Genomic DNA, 16739 nt, shown 5'->3' with positions numbered 1-16739 from the left:
GGACCCTGGTACAGGCCCGGGGGCGCTTCCCTCCCCACGCCTTCAGGGACTGGTCACGACGGCTGACCCCCCCATGCTCACCCTGCCCGTCAAATGCTCTTCTGCAGACACAGGAGGATTAGATACATGGTTCTTGGGAAACCTTGAGCCACAGATTGCTTTCTTCCGGCAACAATCCTTCATAGAAGCCGACTTCTGTGTGAGGTCAGGCAGGAGTCCAAGAGCTCCGCACACCCCCACATGCCCATGAGGAACCCCGCCCTGCAGTCCTGGGGCACCTGGACCTGGTACCAGGGCAGCAGTGATCAGCAGGCTCCAGGCCCCTCTCTCTGGCCACCTGGTCCTTCTGGACCTCAGTGTCCCTGCCACAGGGAGTGCAGCCCCTCACGTGCCTGAGGGACCCATGGCCACACAGCGCAGAGCTGCACTTGCTAAAAGACGGTGGACACTAAGCGTATCATGTGTCCCCCATCACTGTCTCGGGATCTTATGGCGCACACGCAGCATGACAAGAGCATAAACGTAACGAAGCCAGTAGCAAACAAAAGCACCCACCCCACGTGCACTGTGCGTAGGAGGAATGGCTCTACAAGGGGGCAGCGGACGCACTTCACGCCTATCCTGTCCAGTGTACGCCCGGGCCCACAGCGGGAACTTGCGGAAAAAGTGCACCATCGCCATAACCGAGGCAAAGGCCAAACGGCAGCATCGTAAGGCCGGACGGGTCTCCGGGAAACACTCGGAGTCCGCTGAGGCAGGAAAGGTGCAGCCCCTGAAGGCCCAGGGGCTGCGGGATGGTTGCAGACATCCAGCGGGACACATTCTCAGGCCACCCCCTCCAACTGACTGGAGAGGCTCCAAGTCCAGTCCCCGCTGACTCATGCAGCCCTACCCGACCCACAATGCCTCCTCACACATAACCCTTTCTACTTCAGCCTTGCGTGAAACTCCGTGATTCTCCAGGTGCTCAACAGTAAGGTCCATGTAACAAAAAGATGCTTTTTGAAGTTTATTCTCCATTTTTTCTAAAGACACAGGAGAAAAACGTCATATACATCTTTTTAACCATTAAGAAAACATGACAGATGTGCCCAGGAAAAAAAAAGTAGTATTACACAAAAAATACCAACACAGTCAGGAGCCAGGGCGGCTCGGGTTATGATCTCAGGGTCCTGGGATCGAGCCCCGCGTCAGGCTCCCTGCTCAGCGGGGATCCTGCTTCCCTCCACCCCGGCCCTCACCACCCCACAGCACCCCTGTGCACACTCCTGCTCTTTCTCTAATAAATAAACTCTTTTAAAAAAGTAATATAAATTCAGCCGGTAATGAATTTAAAACATTCAAACTATATCTAAAATGACCTTACTGTTTTCGAAAATTACATGTATAGAATTTTTTTTTTGATTGAAGACAAGATGAAACTGCCTTGAGCAATTGACACTGGGCAAACTGTGGTCCACTCCTGTGCTCCAGACCTCGGCTGAGTGGTCCGGCCACAGGGACAGTGTTCGACAGGAGGCACATCTCCAAGAAAAGGAAATCAAGCTTACGGTTTCAGAGAACTTTCCTCAGAAGTAACTCCAAAAGGAAGTAACCTGGAAAGTAATCCAATTAGCTCACAAGCGCAAGTGAAATTACTCTTCTGGGAAGTGACCCTGCTTGACCAACAGGTGCAAAGATATTTGTGGCCCAGAGAAAACCTGTCAGAGGCGGAACAGTGCGTCCGTGCTATTCTGGGGACAATATCCCTGGCATCCCAGAAAGTGCCCAGTTAAGCTTTCTGCGGGACCTGCCTGCGGGCCAGAGCCTGAGGGAAGGCCACGGCGGGAACACCCAGGAGTCCACACCAAGGCCCGACGGGACGGCCTGTGCAGCGGTCGGACAGGTCAGCCAGCATCACAGCAGGCAGGAAAACCAGACTCCGAGCACACGTGCCCTGTGTGGACCCAGAACTGAACCACCACAGGAAGAGACGGGAACTTGGGCTGGATATAGGACCACATCAAGGATCCCTGACCATTTTTAAGTTAGAACGGATCGCAGTTATGTTCTCTTGCGGGGAGAGAAACACACTACTTGGTAGAGACACAGTGACGTCTTTATAGATGAAAACACACGCTCCCTGGGATCTGCTGTAAATACGTGGAGGGTGGGGGAGCCCCGAGGCACGACGACTGGCACGTACCCGCCTGCGCAGCCAGAGAGCCTCACCTAACTATCCTATTTCCGCCCATGTCAGAATGTTCTCCGGTAAAAGCTAAAGTAGGGTCAGAAACAGCTTCCCGCCTTCCCACAAGTCAGCGGTTTCTGAGAAACCGGCCAGACAGCAAAGGTCCCTTAAAAAGTATCTCACGTTCACCTCCTTGGTGGCAGAGTAAAGGCATCTTCTGCCCGAGCAAGGACTCACTCGGACGACTGCAAACACTCCCGAAACGCTATGCGACACCCAGATGGCCGTCCACACAGAAATACAAGGAGGCCCGGCCCGAGCCCAGACCGGACGCGCGGCTCCAGCAAGCACACGGCCGTGTCCCCACACAACAACGCAGCGGGAGGACAGTGTCAGCGACCACAGCCCACGGCGGCAGGGCCGCAGCCCCAGAGACCCGGGAGAGAGGCGACAACCGGACCTCATCTTTCCAAGGCCCGGGAGAGGCAGGAGACACGAGCACTTCCCACCCGAAAACTCGGGGAGCGCAGCCAGCACCCCCACTCGCCACCCCGCCTGGATGCACAGGGAGAGCAGGACACGAGTGCCCCTTCGCCAGGTCCCCGCCCACACGTCCCTCCCCACGGCAGCCTCGCGTGTTCCAGAGAATTCCACCGCTTTGCAGACTTCTGCCAACGACCACGAGGCCCGTGGACACTCCGGCCTCATGGAAGAGCCCACGCAGGGAACCGGGGCGCACCGCCGTAGCGCACGTGTTCCGTGTGGACACGAGGCAGCAGCACCGCCGCGGCAGCCGCCCCGCACGGTCCTCCCCTTCCTGCGGGGACGGCTCTTCTGCCTCAGCCGCCGCACCCTCCCGCGAGCCCAGCGCCATCCGTCCCCCCCAGCCGTCCCCCAGCCTCTCCACGACCCCGGAAGCACCATGTCAGTCTTAGCCCAGCACACCCTGTGGGGCACCGGGTACCTCCTGCAAGGGTCCCGGGCCTGCCTCTGCGCCCTCCCATCCGAGCTTCCTGAGGGCCCCATCACCGCCAGCCCTTCTTCCGTCCCGCCGTCTGACGGATGCCGCCGGAACAGAGCTGTGCCTTTGCCACTGCCTGCGAGTGAGGCCCAGCCCTCCAAGGACACCACCCTCCAGATTCACCCCTGTGGATCCTGCAGACACTCCTCCCCACCCTGACCTCCGAGGTGACACCAACACAGGTTGGCCGGGCCACAGGGGTGGCCCCTGAAGCATCTGCAAAGACGAGCGGGGTCAGCCCCGGACACAATGGAGAGCGCACGCAGCACGAGGACAGGGACGACAAGCACGACCCTCACGCTCTGCTCCCGCTGGGCCCGGTGCAGGGCCCGGCCTAGACGTCCTGGATGAAGAGGAGGGTCCGCGCCGGGCAGGACGGGACACACTGGTTGGGGAGGCGACCTGACGGCAATGGTGAGTGCATGAGAAGAAGCTCACAGCACAGAGCGGCCAGCACCGGCCAGGTAACAAGGGACAGGACAGCGGGAGACACGGTCTGCATGCACCTGCGGCAAGAGCTTGTGCAGCGCTGCGCCCTGGACCAGAGAGAGCTGCCGGGGGTGCACGGTGCGGGGACCACGTGCAGAAGAGACTATGGAGGAAGCCGCCTTGCACAGACGACTGTTGCCAGGCCGGACCAGACGCTGGGACATGTTCTCCCCCAGCACACGGCCCTGCCCGCATCTCCACGCACCCCTCCGCCCACCGCGCGGAGACCCGCCCTGAGCCCGCCTCACCTGCTGCCCGGCCGGCAGCGCAGGGTAGAGCAGCGCGACCCCGGCAGCCCCCGGATCCGCTTCCGTCTGTGCCGTGACGCCGCCGTCCGCGGGCAGGAGCTCCTGGCCCCACTCCCCAGTCGGCACCGCGGGGCAAGAGGCGTCCTTGTGCTGCCGCTGCTTCTCCAGCTCTGCGCTCAGCTGCTCCAGAGCCCGGCGGTGCTGCTCCCGCAGGGCCTGCACCTCCGACCAGTGGCGCGACTCCAGAGAGTCCAGGTGGGACGAGTGTCTGGCCTCGAGAGCCCGGAGTGCGGCCGCGTGCCCGGCTTGCAATTCGGCCTCACGGGCCTGCGCCAGGGCCCGCTGCTCCCCCTCCACGGAGGCTCTCAGCTCCTCCTGCTCCGCGCGGCGCACGGCCTCCAGCTCGGCCGTCAGGGACAGCACGTGCCGCTGGTGTCTCTCCTGGAGCAGCTGGAGCTCGCGGCTGTGCTTCTCCTGGGCCTCCCGAAGGAGCGCGTCTTGCTCAGCCGCGAACTTCTCCGTGATCTCCTTCCGTTCCTTCAGGAACCTGCGAGGACCCGCAGCGTGAACACGGGCCGTGGAATGACAGTCGTACAAGCACCCCCGCCCCTTCCCACTCGAAACACAAGGTCGCTGCTGTGTCGGACTGTCCCCGCTCCTTCTCCCTCTGCCGTCCACGGCCCGAGAGGACCACCATCAGAAGTACGCGGGAGGGAAGAGACCACACAAAGCCAGAGGAGCTCAAAGGACAAGGCCGCTCAAGTGGGGATGAACTCAAGTGGGGATGCGGGACCCACAGCAAGACACTGCATCCGTGCCAAAGCAGACGCACCGGCCCACGCGCGGTGAGAAGGACCGCGATGGGGCAGCGGCAGCGGGGTCCCCTGCAGGAGCCCACAGGGCCATAAAGATCACTCAAAAGACCTCAGGAGAATTGGTGAATTAAGGGACACGAATGAGAAAGAGCCCCAGTGGTGCTGGCTGGCAGAGACACAGGCCAGCAGACTCCCCCTGAGCCAAGGCACCCAGGATCCCACCAGGGACAGGAAGAAGCCCCACACGCTACATGGGCATGACTTGCCCTGGTGCGCTCCCGCGAAGAGCGGTAAGATCCGGGTTACTGCTCTGCTCGGGCCGGTCTGCCACCAGAGACTCTGGAGGCTTGCCCACACCACCCACACACCCTCTCCACACGGGGCGGGCAGGAAGCATTTGTGAGGCTGAGCACAGCGCCTGCATCCACCCAGCGTGCACCTGCTGGGCCAAGATCTGAACTCGCATCCTCAGACCCCAGACCCAAAGCTCCTGCACTCCAGTCACGATGGCGGGAGCTGCGGACCCGGGAGAACAAGTAGCCCAACGGCGAGTCCAGGGGCCCCAAGACTGACCATCAAGCCCAGGCAAGAAAGCTCAGATTTGCAGACTTGGCATAAACAGGGGCAAAGAACCAAACTACATTCTCAATCTACTTCCAAGGAAATATGTGCACGTTTTAGGAGGAAAACACTTACTTTTAAAAACATCTGCCTGAACTTTCAAAATAGAAAGAACTAATACGGACAAAGTGCATGACGTCTGGTAAGTGGGGTCTAATTCTTGCCTTTGAAGGTTTTAAATGTGGAAAGAACAAAACTGACATGAAGACGTGTGCACAGTAGCATCCACCAAGGGACACAGGACTCCACCAGGAGCATCCGGACGCGGTCTCTGGCTGGTTCCCGCATATCCGGTGTTGGGACAGCAGTTCGACCCCGCTGCCACTTCAGGGTGAGGACCAGGTGTCCGGGACTCCGGGCACACCATGCTCGGCCCTGCCTTCCTGCAGATCTCCCCACCCTGCTGAAAGCCCACAGCACATCGGCCAGGGGACCTGCCTCCCATGCCGTGCGGCGGGTGCCGGGGTCGGACCTCAGGCAGGAAAGTGACAGGCGGCTCTACAGCTAGCGCCCGCTCCGAGAGCGCCACCCACCTGTTCTGCGCCTGCATCAGCTGGAGGGCACAGTCCTCCTTCAGGCGGAGCATGGCGAGCTCCCCGCCCTGGTCTGCGGGACGGCCGCCCGGCTCCCCGCCACACTGCGGACACTCCTCCCCCGCGAGGCCGAGCTCCAGCTGCCGTAGGCGGCCCTGCTGCTCCAGCAGGGACTCCTCCAGGTCCCGGATCTGGGCGGCCTGCTGATCCTGAAGCCGCCTCATTTCGAGCTCCCGCAGCTCAAACCTGGTCACCAGGGACTGCGTCTCGGCTTCGGCTTGCTCCCGGAGCTGCAGGAGTGCCAGCGTGCGTTCCTCTTCAGCTTCTCTCTTCAGGACTTCACGTGCCACCTTCCATCCTGCTTCTCGATCTCTGGATTCCTGCTTCATCAGCTCCAGTTTCTCCTTCGCTCTCTTCAGCTCCTCCTGGTGACCTTCAACCAACTCACATTTTACCTGCAGGGAGCAGAATCTCAGGTAAAACAGAAAAAACTTTTTAAAGGAGAAGATTACTGGCAGCAATGACACCAAAGCCGCTGTCCTTCCCTCTGGAGCCGGCAGGCCCGGACGAAACTAACGGAGTTCGACGCACACGCACACGTGCTCAGCAAACCAAGGGAGCGTCAGAGGCCTTCGTCGTGAGCCAGCACCGGCGGCAGAGGCAGGCACATCCCAGGGCTTCCGCCAAGCGAGGCCGACCACCCCAGACAGAGCAGAGCCGCCCTCAGCAAAAAGACCAGAAGTCCCCGGAGGAGCAAATGCTGCCACAAGCTCGAGTCTGTGGCCGCATCTGTGTTCCATGATCTCCACGGAACCTGGTCAAAAGACTGATGAACCAAAATTTAAACTTTTAAGAGTTTCTTCTGAAAAGGGAGGTGAGTCACAAAGCTGACAGTCGACAAACATTTCGGTTTTCACAAAAAGGAGGAAAGGAAGTCAGTGAACGACGAAACATCATCAGAAAGAAACCAGAGTAAGAGCGGTGTTGCAGACTGACCTCAGCTTCTTATTTAAAAGTTAAGTCATGTGCTCGCTTCGGCAGCACATATACTAAAAGTTAAGTCATGGGGCGTCTGGGTGGCTCAGTGGGTTGAGCCTCTGCCTTCAGCTCAGGTCATGGTCTCAAGGTCCTGGGATCGAGTCCCGCATCGGGCTCTCTGCTCAGCGGGGAGCCTGCTTCCCTCTCTCTCTGCCTACCTCTCTGCCTACTTGTGATCTCTGTCTGTCAAATAAATAAATAAAATCTTAAAAAACAAACAAACAAATAAATAAATAATAGTTAAGTTATTAAAGCAGCACCTGGCTGGCGTTAGTAGAGCAACTCGATCTCAGGATCATGAGTTCAAGCCCCACACTGGGTAAAAGTTTCTTAAAAAAAAAAAAAATTAACAAAAGTAAGTTTAGGGTCATGCTTCTGGAGATGGCTGAGAAGCTTTAATCAGGCTAGCCCTCCCAGAGGGTAACAGCTAGAAAGGCTAGAAAGAACATAAGAAGCTACCCAAAGGCCTGAGAGAGCATCTTAAGCAGAGAGATTGTGCAGAAGGCTGGACACCCAGAAGAAAGAAATGGCACTGGGCAATTGCCCTGTCCGGGCCATGCACACAGAAATCCCACAACCCCTTGTATGAACAGAGGAGGTGGAAAATAAGAGGTGCCCATGAGGACAGAGCCAGAGAGACAGTTGGCCGTCAAATCCCTGCATCAACCCCTGCCCGCATCTCAGGCTGACTCTGATGCACACGCGTGTGGGCAGACGCCAAGAGCAGAGCGACACCGGGAAGACATGGTGTGGAGTCAGAGTGCGCCAAGTCAGCTCCCTGCTACACAGAAAAACTCACACCCTTCAGCAGCGTGAAACAGAATGCAGAGTGTCCACAATGTCTCCCTCACGACGTCCAGAATACAGTCCAAAATTAGTTGATATACAAATAAGCCGGAAATATGACCCATGCTAAAAAAAAATACAATCACTGGAGAACCCCAAAATTACACAGATGTTGAACGGCAGACAAAGATTTTAGAAGCAAATACCCTAACTGCAAGAAAAACATGCTCATGACGAATAAAAAACAGCAAATCACGGCAAAGAAAAAAGACCCTCTTAAGATGTGGATGAGGGAGTGGGACGCCTGGGTGGCTCAGTCGGTTGGACGACTGCCTTCAGCTCAGGTCCTGATCCCTGAGTCTCGGGATCGAGTCCCGCATCGGGCTCCCAGCTCCACGGGAGTCTGCTTCTCCCTCTGACCTTCTCCTCGCTCATGCTCTCTCTCACTGTCTCTCTCTCAAATAAATAAATAAAATCTTAAAAAAAAAAAAAAAAAAAAGACGTGGATGAGGGAGAAGAAAACAACGACCGAACCGAAATCCCAGAACTAGAGAGCAAAGTATCTGAACTTCTAAAAACCACTGGATGGACTTAAAAGCAGATCAGAGTGAGCAAGAGACCACGAACCGGAGACCAACAGAATCCAACCAACAGGAAGGGAGCAGACCAGACAGAAACCGAACCAACAGAACATCCATGTGAACGGAGTCCAAGAGAAAGGACAGAACGGAGCAGAAGGAAGAAACGAAGAACATACTTGGTAAAAATTTCTCAAAATTTGGGAAAACACATAAACATACAGCAGAATACTCTGTAAGTCACTAAAATGGGCCACCTTTTCAGTAGTGTCATTATTAAATGTAAGAAAAAATAAGGTCAATCCAGTACCAAGTTTTGTTTTCCTTTTTTTAGGTAACTATCTCAGAATCAATTTTATGTTTTTAAGATTTCAAGAATTTCATGAGGAAAAAACATCCAAGAAAATCACACGTAGGCACACCGTGGTGAAATGACTAAGAATAGGGGCACCTGGGGGCGCCTGGGTGGCTCAGTGGGTTAAGCCTCTGCCTTCGGCTCGGGTCATGATCTCAGGGTCCTGGGATCGAGTCCCGCATCGGGCTCTCTGCTCAGCGGGGAGCCTGCTTCCTCCTCTCTCTCTGCCTGCCCCCCTGCCTACTTGTGATCTCTGTCTGTCAAATAAATAAATAAAATCTTCAAAAAAATATGAGAATAAAAGAGAGAAAAACAAGCAGTCAAAAGAAAATGACACATGACATTCAGGGTAAGACTGATTTCAGTGATCACTTATTGGAAATAAGGTCATAAGTGATCACCTTTAAATCCTGGACAAAAACCTTGCCTTCTATATGTAGCAAAAAAATTTCTTCACGAAAGACAGTAAAATAGAGACTCTCAGCCCAAAGAAAACTTGTGAAGAAAACAGGCACAACATGAAAGGCTGAAGGAAAGTGAGGCCAAACGGAAACTCCCAACTTCTGGAGGAAAGAAAGAACGCTTCAGGGTTGGGAATCTAAGACCACTTTCCCTTTTAATCAATCAAGGACCCATGATTGTTCAAAGCAAAACTTCTATTGTGGAATCTAACCACAAAGACAGATGTGACACCCGTCAGCGTGGCAGCTCGGAAGACAGCGGACGAAGGATGCGGCTGGAGCTCACCTTCCAGCCGCACAGCGACCGTGAACCTCTGAGAAGAGCGTGAGAACGAGTCGAGCCCCGGAAGCAATCATTAAACACGTGATGCAAAGAAATAGGACTGAGAAATCAACAGACACATTAAAATCAATTCTAAAAATTAATCCAATTCAATTAATCAGTCCAATTAACTAACCCAATTCTAAAAATAATACAAATAAATATAAAATAATCCAAATAAATCCAAATAATCCAAGTAAATACTCAAATAATCCGAACAGGGAGCAAATGGAGAAACAGACGCACACACAGAAGAGAGTAGAACGTAGACCCAGCTCCAACCAGGTCAACAACGAGATGAAATGTGACAAGCTAAACACTCTGACCAAAAGGCAGGATTTGTCAAAAAGGATTTTAAAAATATTCCACTGCAGGGGCTCCTGGGTGGCTCCGTCGGTCAACGATTCGCTTTCAGCTCAGGTCATGGTCTTGGGGTCCTGGGATCGAGCTGGGGGTCGGCCCCCTGCTCAGCAGAGAGTCTGAGTCTCCTTCTCCCTCTGCTCTTCCTCACCTCCCGACTTGGGCTCTTTCTCTCTCAAATAAATAAAATCTTAAAAAACATAATCAACTATATGTTAAGCACACGTGTAATATGTTAAAAAGTATGTGGTCTCGGTCCCTTGTTCCTGACACACAGCTGCTAAAACCCTTGGAATTTCTGGCACGATCAGTGTCTTTTGTATGCTAACGAGACGGCGTGTGGCTGAGGACCTCTGGGTGGCTTCAGGGTGGAAGCTGGTCCCCAGAAAATCAGGGCAAGATTAGAGGGTTGGAAATTCCAGCTCCACCGCGACCTCCGAAGAAGAGAGACGGAGACGGAGTTCAGTCACCAACGGCCGGTGATTCAGACACGCCTGTGTTACGGAGCTTCCGTAAAAACTCCCAAATGGTGGGCCTTGGAGAGCTGCCAGGCGGGTGCACACGTGGGGGGCTGAGCGGTGGCAGGACAGGCGCGGGCGTGGATGCCACCCACCACGCACACCTCACCCCACGCCTCTCTTCCCTTTGGTCACTCGCTCGCCTCCGTCCTAAGACACTGGTATTAGGACACTGTTTCCCTGAGCGACAGCCTGAAAGGGCTGTGAGGGGCAGGGGACTATCCAGACTCCAAAGCCGAGTCGGACTGAGATCCGTGGATCACCTGGGGACCCAGTAACTGCCAACGGCTCCTGATGTGGGGACAGTGTCCCGGGACTGAGCCCTCAACCCACAGGCGCCGGCACTAAGTCCAGGTGGTCTGCAGAGACTCCAAGTGAAACGGACAGAAAAGGGTCCGCCGTGCCAACGGAACGTGCGTGAAGGCTGAACACGGCACTGATGAACGGGAAGGCGGCTGCGGCTCACACAATGCTACGGGGTGAAGTGTGAAGTCGGGGGGACACTTAGCTCGCTGAACACTTAGGACGCTGGCGAAATAGACTCCGCTCTAACAACTCCGACCCAAAGACGAGCCACTCCCCGCGCTGCGTATACAGTGAAACGTGCCAGGAGTCCGGGGGAGGCCCACACGCCAGACCTCTGCCAGCGGGGGTGCTGCGCAGGCTCTCCGCGCGCCCACGGAACACCTCACAGCCACACAACCGACAGCAGAAGAGCTCAGGAGCCCAATACCACTGGAGACCCCAAGGCACACGGGGCCTGCCGCTGGCCGTGCCAACCAGCCTGCCGCCCGTCTGAGGACGTCCAGCCAGTCCCCTGACCTGGAGGCAGGGCGAAGGAGCAACAAGGAGCCAGACGCTGCCTCGGCTCGAGCGGGGCCCTGGCCTGACCCCACTTCTGCACTCACTCAACTGTGCCGCAGGCGGCAGGAGACGGAGCGCGGGGACCAGCGGGGCCCTGGCAGGAGTCTGCCGCCGCGGAAGCCAGAGCAACACTCACCCTCTCCCAGTGCTCCTTCTCGCTGATCGCCTGCTGCAGCTTCTCGCGTAAACTTCCGTTTTCTAGTTTCAAGACATCGATTTCTTCCTTGAGCTCCGTCTGAAGAAGCGAGAGTTTAAGCTTGTGCTCAGTTTCCAAGCGCAAGACTCTGGCTGCCACCTCGGCCTCCACCTGCGAGGCCATGTCCGGCACACACGGGAGAGGCGCCCGAGCGAGCTCTGGGAGGGAAGAGAAGCAGGGGGGAGAGTCAGGCACCTCGAGGGCACCACACACAGCACGGGGCCCGGCGCCTCGCACCACAGACACCTGGAGCTCTGCCAAGCCCTGGGGGAGCCCAGGCCAACGCGCCCTGGGCTGCCCCGTCCTGAGCGGCCCGCACCCCTTCAGGGCCCACCCTGGGTCACCAGTGGGGTATCAGGGACTGTTTTCCGCTATGAGGAGCTAGGCCGGGGGGACCCCTCCCGGGACGGTCAGCTCAGGACTCGTCCCCTCCCTGGGCTCAAGAATGAGCTGAGCGGGGGACACCTGGGTGGCTCAGTTGGTTAAGCGGCTGCCTTCAGCTCAGGTCATGATCCCAGCATCTTGGGATCGAGTCCCACATCGGGCTCCTTGCTCTGCAGGGAGCCTGCTTCTCCCTCTGACTCTGCCTGTGCTCGCTCTCGCTCTCTCTCTCTGACAAATAAATAAATAAAATCTTTAAAAAAAAAAAAAAAGAATGAGCTGAGCGGCGGCCAGAAGAGCACCGCGCGTGCCCATCGGCAGCCAGTGGCCACCGCGTGTGCAGCAGCTGAGAACAAGCTCCAGCACTGGGACGAGAGCAAGAGGCAGAAGCCAAGTCAACGTGACCTTGGCACTCACGAGCCACGGTCCTTCTCTTAGCCCGTCTCAGCAGCTCCACGGGAGCCCTTGTCCAGAGCAGGAAGTCGTGTCAGAGCCCCTCACCGTGGAGCCAGCCCCCCACACCCTCGCCCTGGGACCCTCCACCTCACCACCCCTGCGCTACGAGGCGTGGCAACAGCGCCCCCCCGTCCTGGAATCCGTGTCCAGGGCTGGCCTCGCACCGGCTCCCCTCCGCAGTGGGGCCCCTGCCTGTCCCCCTCTGCTGCATCTGCTGGGAGGACCTCCGCCTCTCATCCACCCCCATCTCCTGGGACCCCCAGCGCTGCATCTGGCCAGGCCCGAGCCCAGCTCCAAACTCTGAGGACACCACCAGGGAAGGTCTGTGGCGTGAGGCCCGGGATGTACCGATAACCCACGTGGGAGCCCCAAACCTTCCCACACATCGCTCCCTGCGGGCCGAACCACAGGTTCACACACCTTCTCTGGGCCCTTCTGAGAGCCCCACACGTTGCTCCCCGTCCGACACTGGGGTCCCTTCGTGGCCCACCTGCTGCCGGGCTTCCAGGGAGGACGGGCTCCGGTGGTTTTCCTCCAACTGCGCGTACAGATGCAGGGAAAATCACACACAGGAAAAGTTACAGAAAAGTTACAAGGGGTCTCTTTAGCCCGTCACCCAGTCAATGCCCCCCGGAACCCTCGCGGGGCCGCGCATGCTCACGCCGTCTCCTCCATCCGCAGCGCGTCACCTCCGGGGATCCAAGTAACTCAGGAGGCGGCAGACCACCGCCCGGAGGAGACGGGGCACACCACCGGCTGGAGAGCCCGCCTCACCCCCGTGCTGTCCTCACCAAGGCCGACACGGAGCCCCAGCTGAGGGGATGCCAAGCAGGCCGCCGCCGCGAGCCTGACCAGAACATTCACGGACAAGAACTGCCGCAGGCCCTGACCAGCAGACCCCCTCCTCCCAGGGCCGGGGCCTCGGCCAAACACACCCTGCTCCGCTGCAGGGCCCCAGCATACTCACTCCCCACACTGGGTCTCCCCACTGCACTTCCCCTTCTGGAGGCGGACACACGCCTGGCCTGCTTGGACATGGACCTGCCCCCAAGAGGAAGGGGCCCCCAAGGGAGGGGTGTCTGGGCCCTGCTGCAAGCACCCGACAACAAGCCCAGCCCAAGTACCCTGAGGGAAGGCAGGGAGGCGGGAAACTAGGCAAGGGCTCAGGGCACGTGCTAAACTCTGCTGTTCCCCTTAAAATACAGCCAGGCAACCCGCTTTCCTCAAGTACCACGGAGCAATCACACCGACCTCAACTTCCAGCTCACGACAAGGTTGCGTTATCTTTTAAAGCAAGACTCGAATCTCTGCGCTCTTACACAAACGGACCACCTGAGTGACAGGAGGAATCGAGTCCAGAAACGCACTTGTGCCCCGGGGACAGCTAAGCACACAGGCTGTGTTTTAACAGGTCAGGCCTGAGAGAGTGACCTGCTGTTTGGAAAGAGGGGGTCAGCTCACCAGCTCAGAGCCTACACCTCTGGCTGGACAATGACTAGGTTCGGGTGGACAAGGAAAAATCAAAGACTTTAAAATTAAATTAAAATCAGAAAAGGGGCGCCTGGGGGACTCAGTGGGTTAAGCATCTGCCTTCGGCTCAGGTCATGATCCCAGGGGCCGGGGATCGAGTCCCACGCTGGGCTCTCTGCTCCGCGGGAGCCTGCTTCCCCCTCTCCCCCTGCTTGTGTTCCCGCCCTCTCGCTGCCTCACTCTCCCTCAGATAGACCAGATCTCTAAAGACGAGTCGGTGAAATGAGAGAATGACGTCCAAGCGTCAGAAGACAACGCAGGAAGCCGGCGGCACTCAGGACGGGGACAAAGAGCAAGGGGCCAGGGGAGGACCCAGGACCGCAGACCCAGGCCCGTGAGCACAGTGCGAGAAGGGCCACGACCGAGTCCAAAGGCGCGCGGGGGGGCCCTCCGAACCGCAGGGGACGGGGACCAAGGCCAGGAGAGCCACGGTGTGCAGAAAGAGCTTGCAGGGGAGAACGCTCAGCTTCAGTGAAAACAGGTTTGACCTCGTTGGAAACCACAGAAACGCAAACTGCCGACACACCGGCCGGCCCTCGGCGAGGAGCACACACTGGCGACCTCCAGCGGCGGCGGGAGGCCCTGGGCTCCCACACCCCCGGGGGAGTTCCGCAGACGCCCTGAGGAGGGCACGGCGGCCTGTCGACATTTCCACACGCGCACGTGTGAGGAGGCGTGCGCACACTCCAGACTTCCCGCAAACACACGTCCCACTGCTCTCCTCTGCCTGCCTGAAACGTCACGAGAGGCAATGGGAAGAGGTTCGAGACACCAAGGCCGGCCAACCTGGGAAGACCAAACTCTGCTCACAGCACCGTCCGGGGCCCGGGGCAGAGGGGCTGCGTGCACGCAGGACCCGCGGGCCGAAGCTGGCCGTCGGGGGGCCGGGGACCCGGCCTTCTAAGACTGGACCCCAGAGGGAGCTCCCTGACACCAGGGGGGGCCTCATGCCGCCTGTGAAGACAAGCCCTGGACCAAAAACCGACACGGGGACCCCGACACCCACACAGAGGGACAGACGGACAGAAAGCAGGGCACATGGGCAGCACGAGAAACCCTTTAGCACCGAGGGCCTCCAGAGATGTGTGTGAGAACGCTGCACCGTGGCACAGACAGAACAAGCAAGAAACCCCCAGAAATCAAAAACGCCAACGGAAATGAGACGCTCACTCCTGAAGACAAACACAGCTCACAAGAGCCACCAGGAAAGCGCATGGCGGACGCTGAGAAGTGCAGACAGGACCGGCCTCTGGGCCGCGGAGGGACAGTCTGACGCAAGGCCCTCCTGCATGGCCAGCGGGAACGGTGGACGCACACGCTGGAGCTGCTCCCTGAAAGCTCCAGGCAGCTCCCAGGGCCCCGGCGCTGCGGGCGGCGCACACAGGAGGGCGGATCAGCGGGATGGAGGGCGGCTCATGGTGCAGGCGGAGGACACGCAACACACGCCCAACACACGCGAACGGAACAAGCTCTCAGAGGGCTCCCCTCACGCGCCCTTGGTCTCCACCGGGGAACAGGTGCAGCCAAGAGCGGGACCACGTGCAGGGACCGTCCAACCAGAATGCAGGGGGACCCCAGGACGACAGCAGGCAGGGGGCCCAGAGGGCAGGACAGGGCCGTGGACAAGGACCCGGAGGCTCTGCCGTGGCGGCCACACCACGCCCAGCGGGACACACAAGAAAGGAAGTGGAAGAGAGGGAGCCACCGCCACACCGCGCCCCCATCCCCAGAAGTCAACGCAGGCAAAAAGTTCTAGGAAAAGGACATTAACCACGGGAAACCGGAAGCGGCCAGCTGAACAGGATCAACTGTGACCCCAAAATCCACATGTCGAAGTCTGAACCTCCAACGCATCAAAATGGGGCCATCTGGACACCGGGACACCAGGCACACCACAAACCTCCTGACCAGGCAGCCTGAGGGCGGCCGACCGCAAGCCAAGGACACGGGGCTCAAGAGAACAGCCCCGAGCTCCCACTCCCGGCCTCCAGACGACGTGTCTCTGAGGGGACACATCTCTGCCGTGTAACCGTCCATTCCGAGGTGCACACGTGACGGCCACCCAGGGTGACTGCAAACCACCGATGCGGACGCTTGTCCTCATGGGGCCTCCGTCATCTCGCACACCACCTGCCCGGGGTGACGGCCACGAGACCCGGGCCACCGACACCCCACGCATCACCATAAGTAAAGGGATGCTCAGGAGACAGGACACCACATCTCAAGTGCGCACAGCCCGTGCATCGCGGACTGTCGGTCGGACCGAGGGCATGCGCACACACACGACTGAACACTCCTCAGCCACGAAGGACGAGCCACTCGTGGACGTGGACGTGGATGCAGCCCGAGGGGAGAAGCGGAATAAGTCGGAGAGAAACACGCCCCACGGGACGTCACTGCCCCGTGCGATGCTAACTGAGCAGACGGACACAGAGCGGTGGGGGTGGGAGTGGGCAGAACAGAGGGAGGGTCAGAGGCCACAAGCCTCCGGTCACAGAACAGAGTCTGGGGGTGCAGTGCTCGGTGACCAGAGACAAGGCTGCACTGGACACACGGGAGCGGCTGAGACGGTAGAGCCTACAAGTCCTCATCACGAGAAAAAGAAAGTCTGGAGCCCTGGGGCTGACAGGCATTGAGGAGACCGAGGGGCGGTCACCGGCCACACCCGCAAACGCCAGCACCTCGCGCTCCTGAAACGTGCGCTCCGCGTCCGCTCCCTCCACGCAGGGAAGAGGGGCTGTCACCTCCGGCTGAAGGCGGGGTCCCTCGAGGTGCGCTGTCCCTTCTCCAGTCCTCTCCTCTAGAGACAGCCCGGGTGCACTAGGAGAGAAGATGCGTTTTAAAACCTCCTCATACGCTCTTTCCCTCCCTGCTCCCTCCACGGTGACCCCCCCACCCCCGTCAAGGACGGGAGCCCTCGGCCAAGCAGGCCGTGGCTGTGGGACCGCCTGGCGGGACCCCGTGCTGGAGCAGAGGGGACCCCGGAGCTGCAGGTCC

The 16739-nt window shown here is 58.4% G+C and overlaps 1 protein-coding gene across 1 annotated transcript in view; it reads right to left on the bottom strand.

Annotated features, from left to right (window-relative positions):
- Nucleotides 1-16739, bottom strand: part of PCNT (pericentrin) — a 64382-nt gene that overhangs the window by 24827 nt on the left and 22816 nt on the right. Inside the window, exons 11-15 of the mRNA XM_059164988.1 lie at nt 16487-16562; nt 12633-12750; nt 11316-11533; nt 5898-6352; nt 3929-4475 (exon numbers count right to left, since the gene is read on the bottom strand). Of these exons, the coding sequence (XP_059020971.1) occupies nt 3929-4475; nt 5898-6352; nt 11316-11533; nt 12633-12750; nt 16487-16562 (1414 nt within the window). The remainder of the gene's footprint in view (nt 1-3928; nt 4476-5897; nt 6353-11315; nt 11534-12632; nt 12751-16486; nt 16563-16739) is intronic.

Source organism: Mustela lutreola, chromosome 2 (genome assembly GCF_030435805.1).
Source record: "Mustela lutreola isolate mMusLut2 chromosome 2, mMusLut2.pri, whole genome shotgun sequence".
Classification (NCBI taxonomy): Eukaryota; Metazoa; Chordata; class Mammalia; order Carnivora; family Mustelidae; genus Mustela; species Mustela lutreola.
Note: the sequence above shows the minus strand (reverse complement) of the source record. Positions and strands in the feature narration are given on the sequence as shown.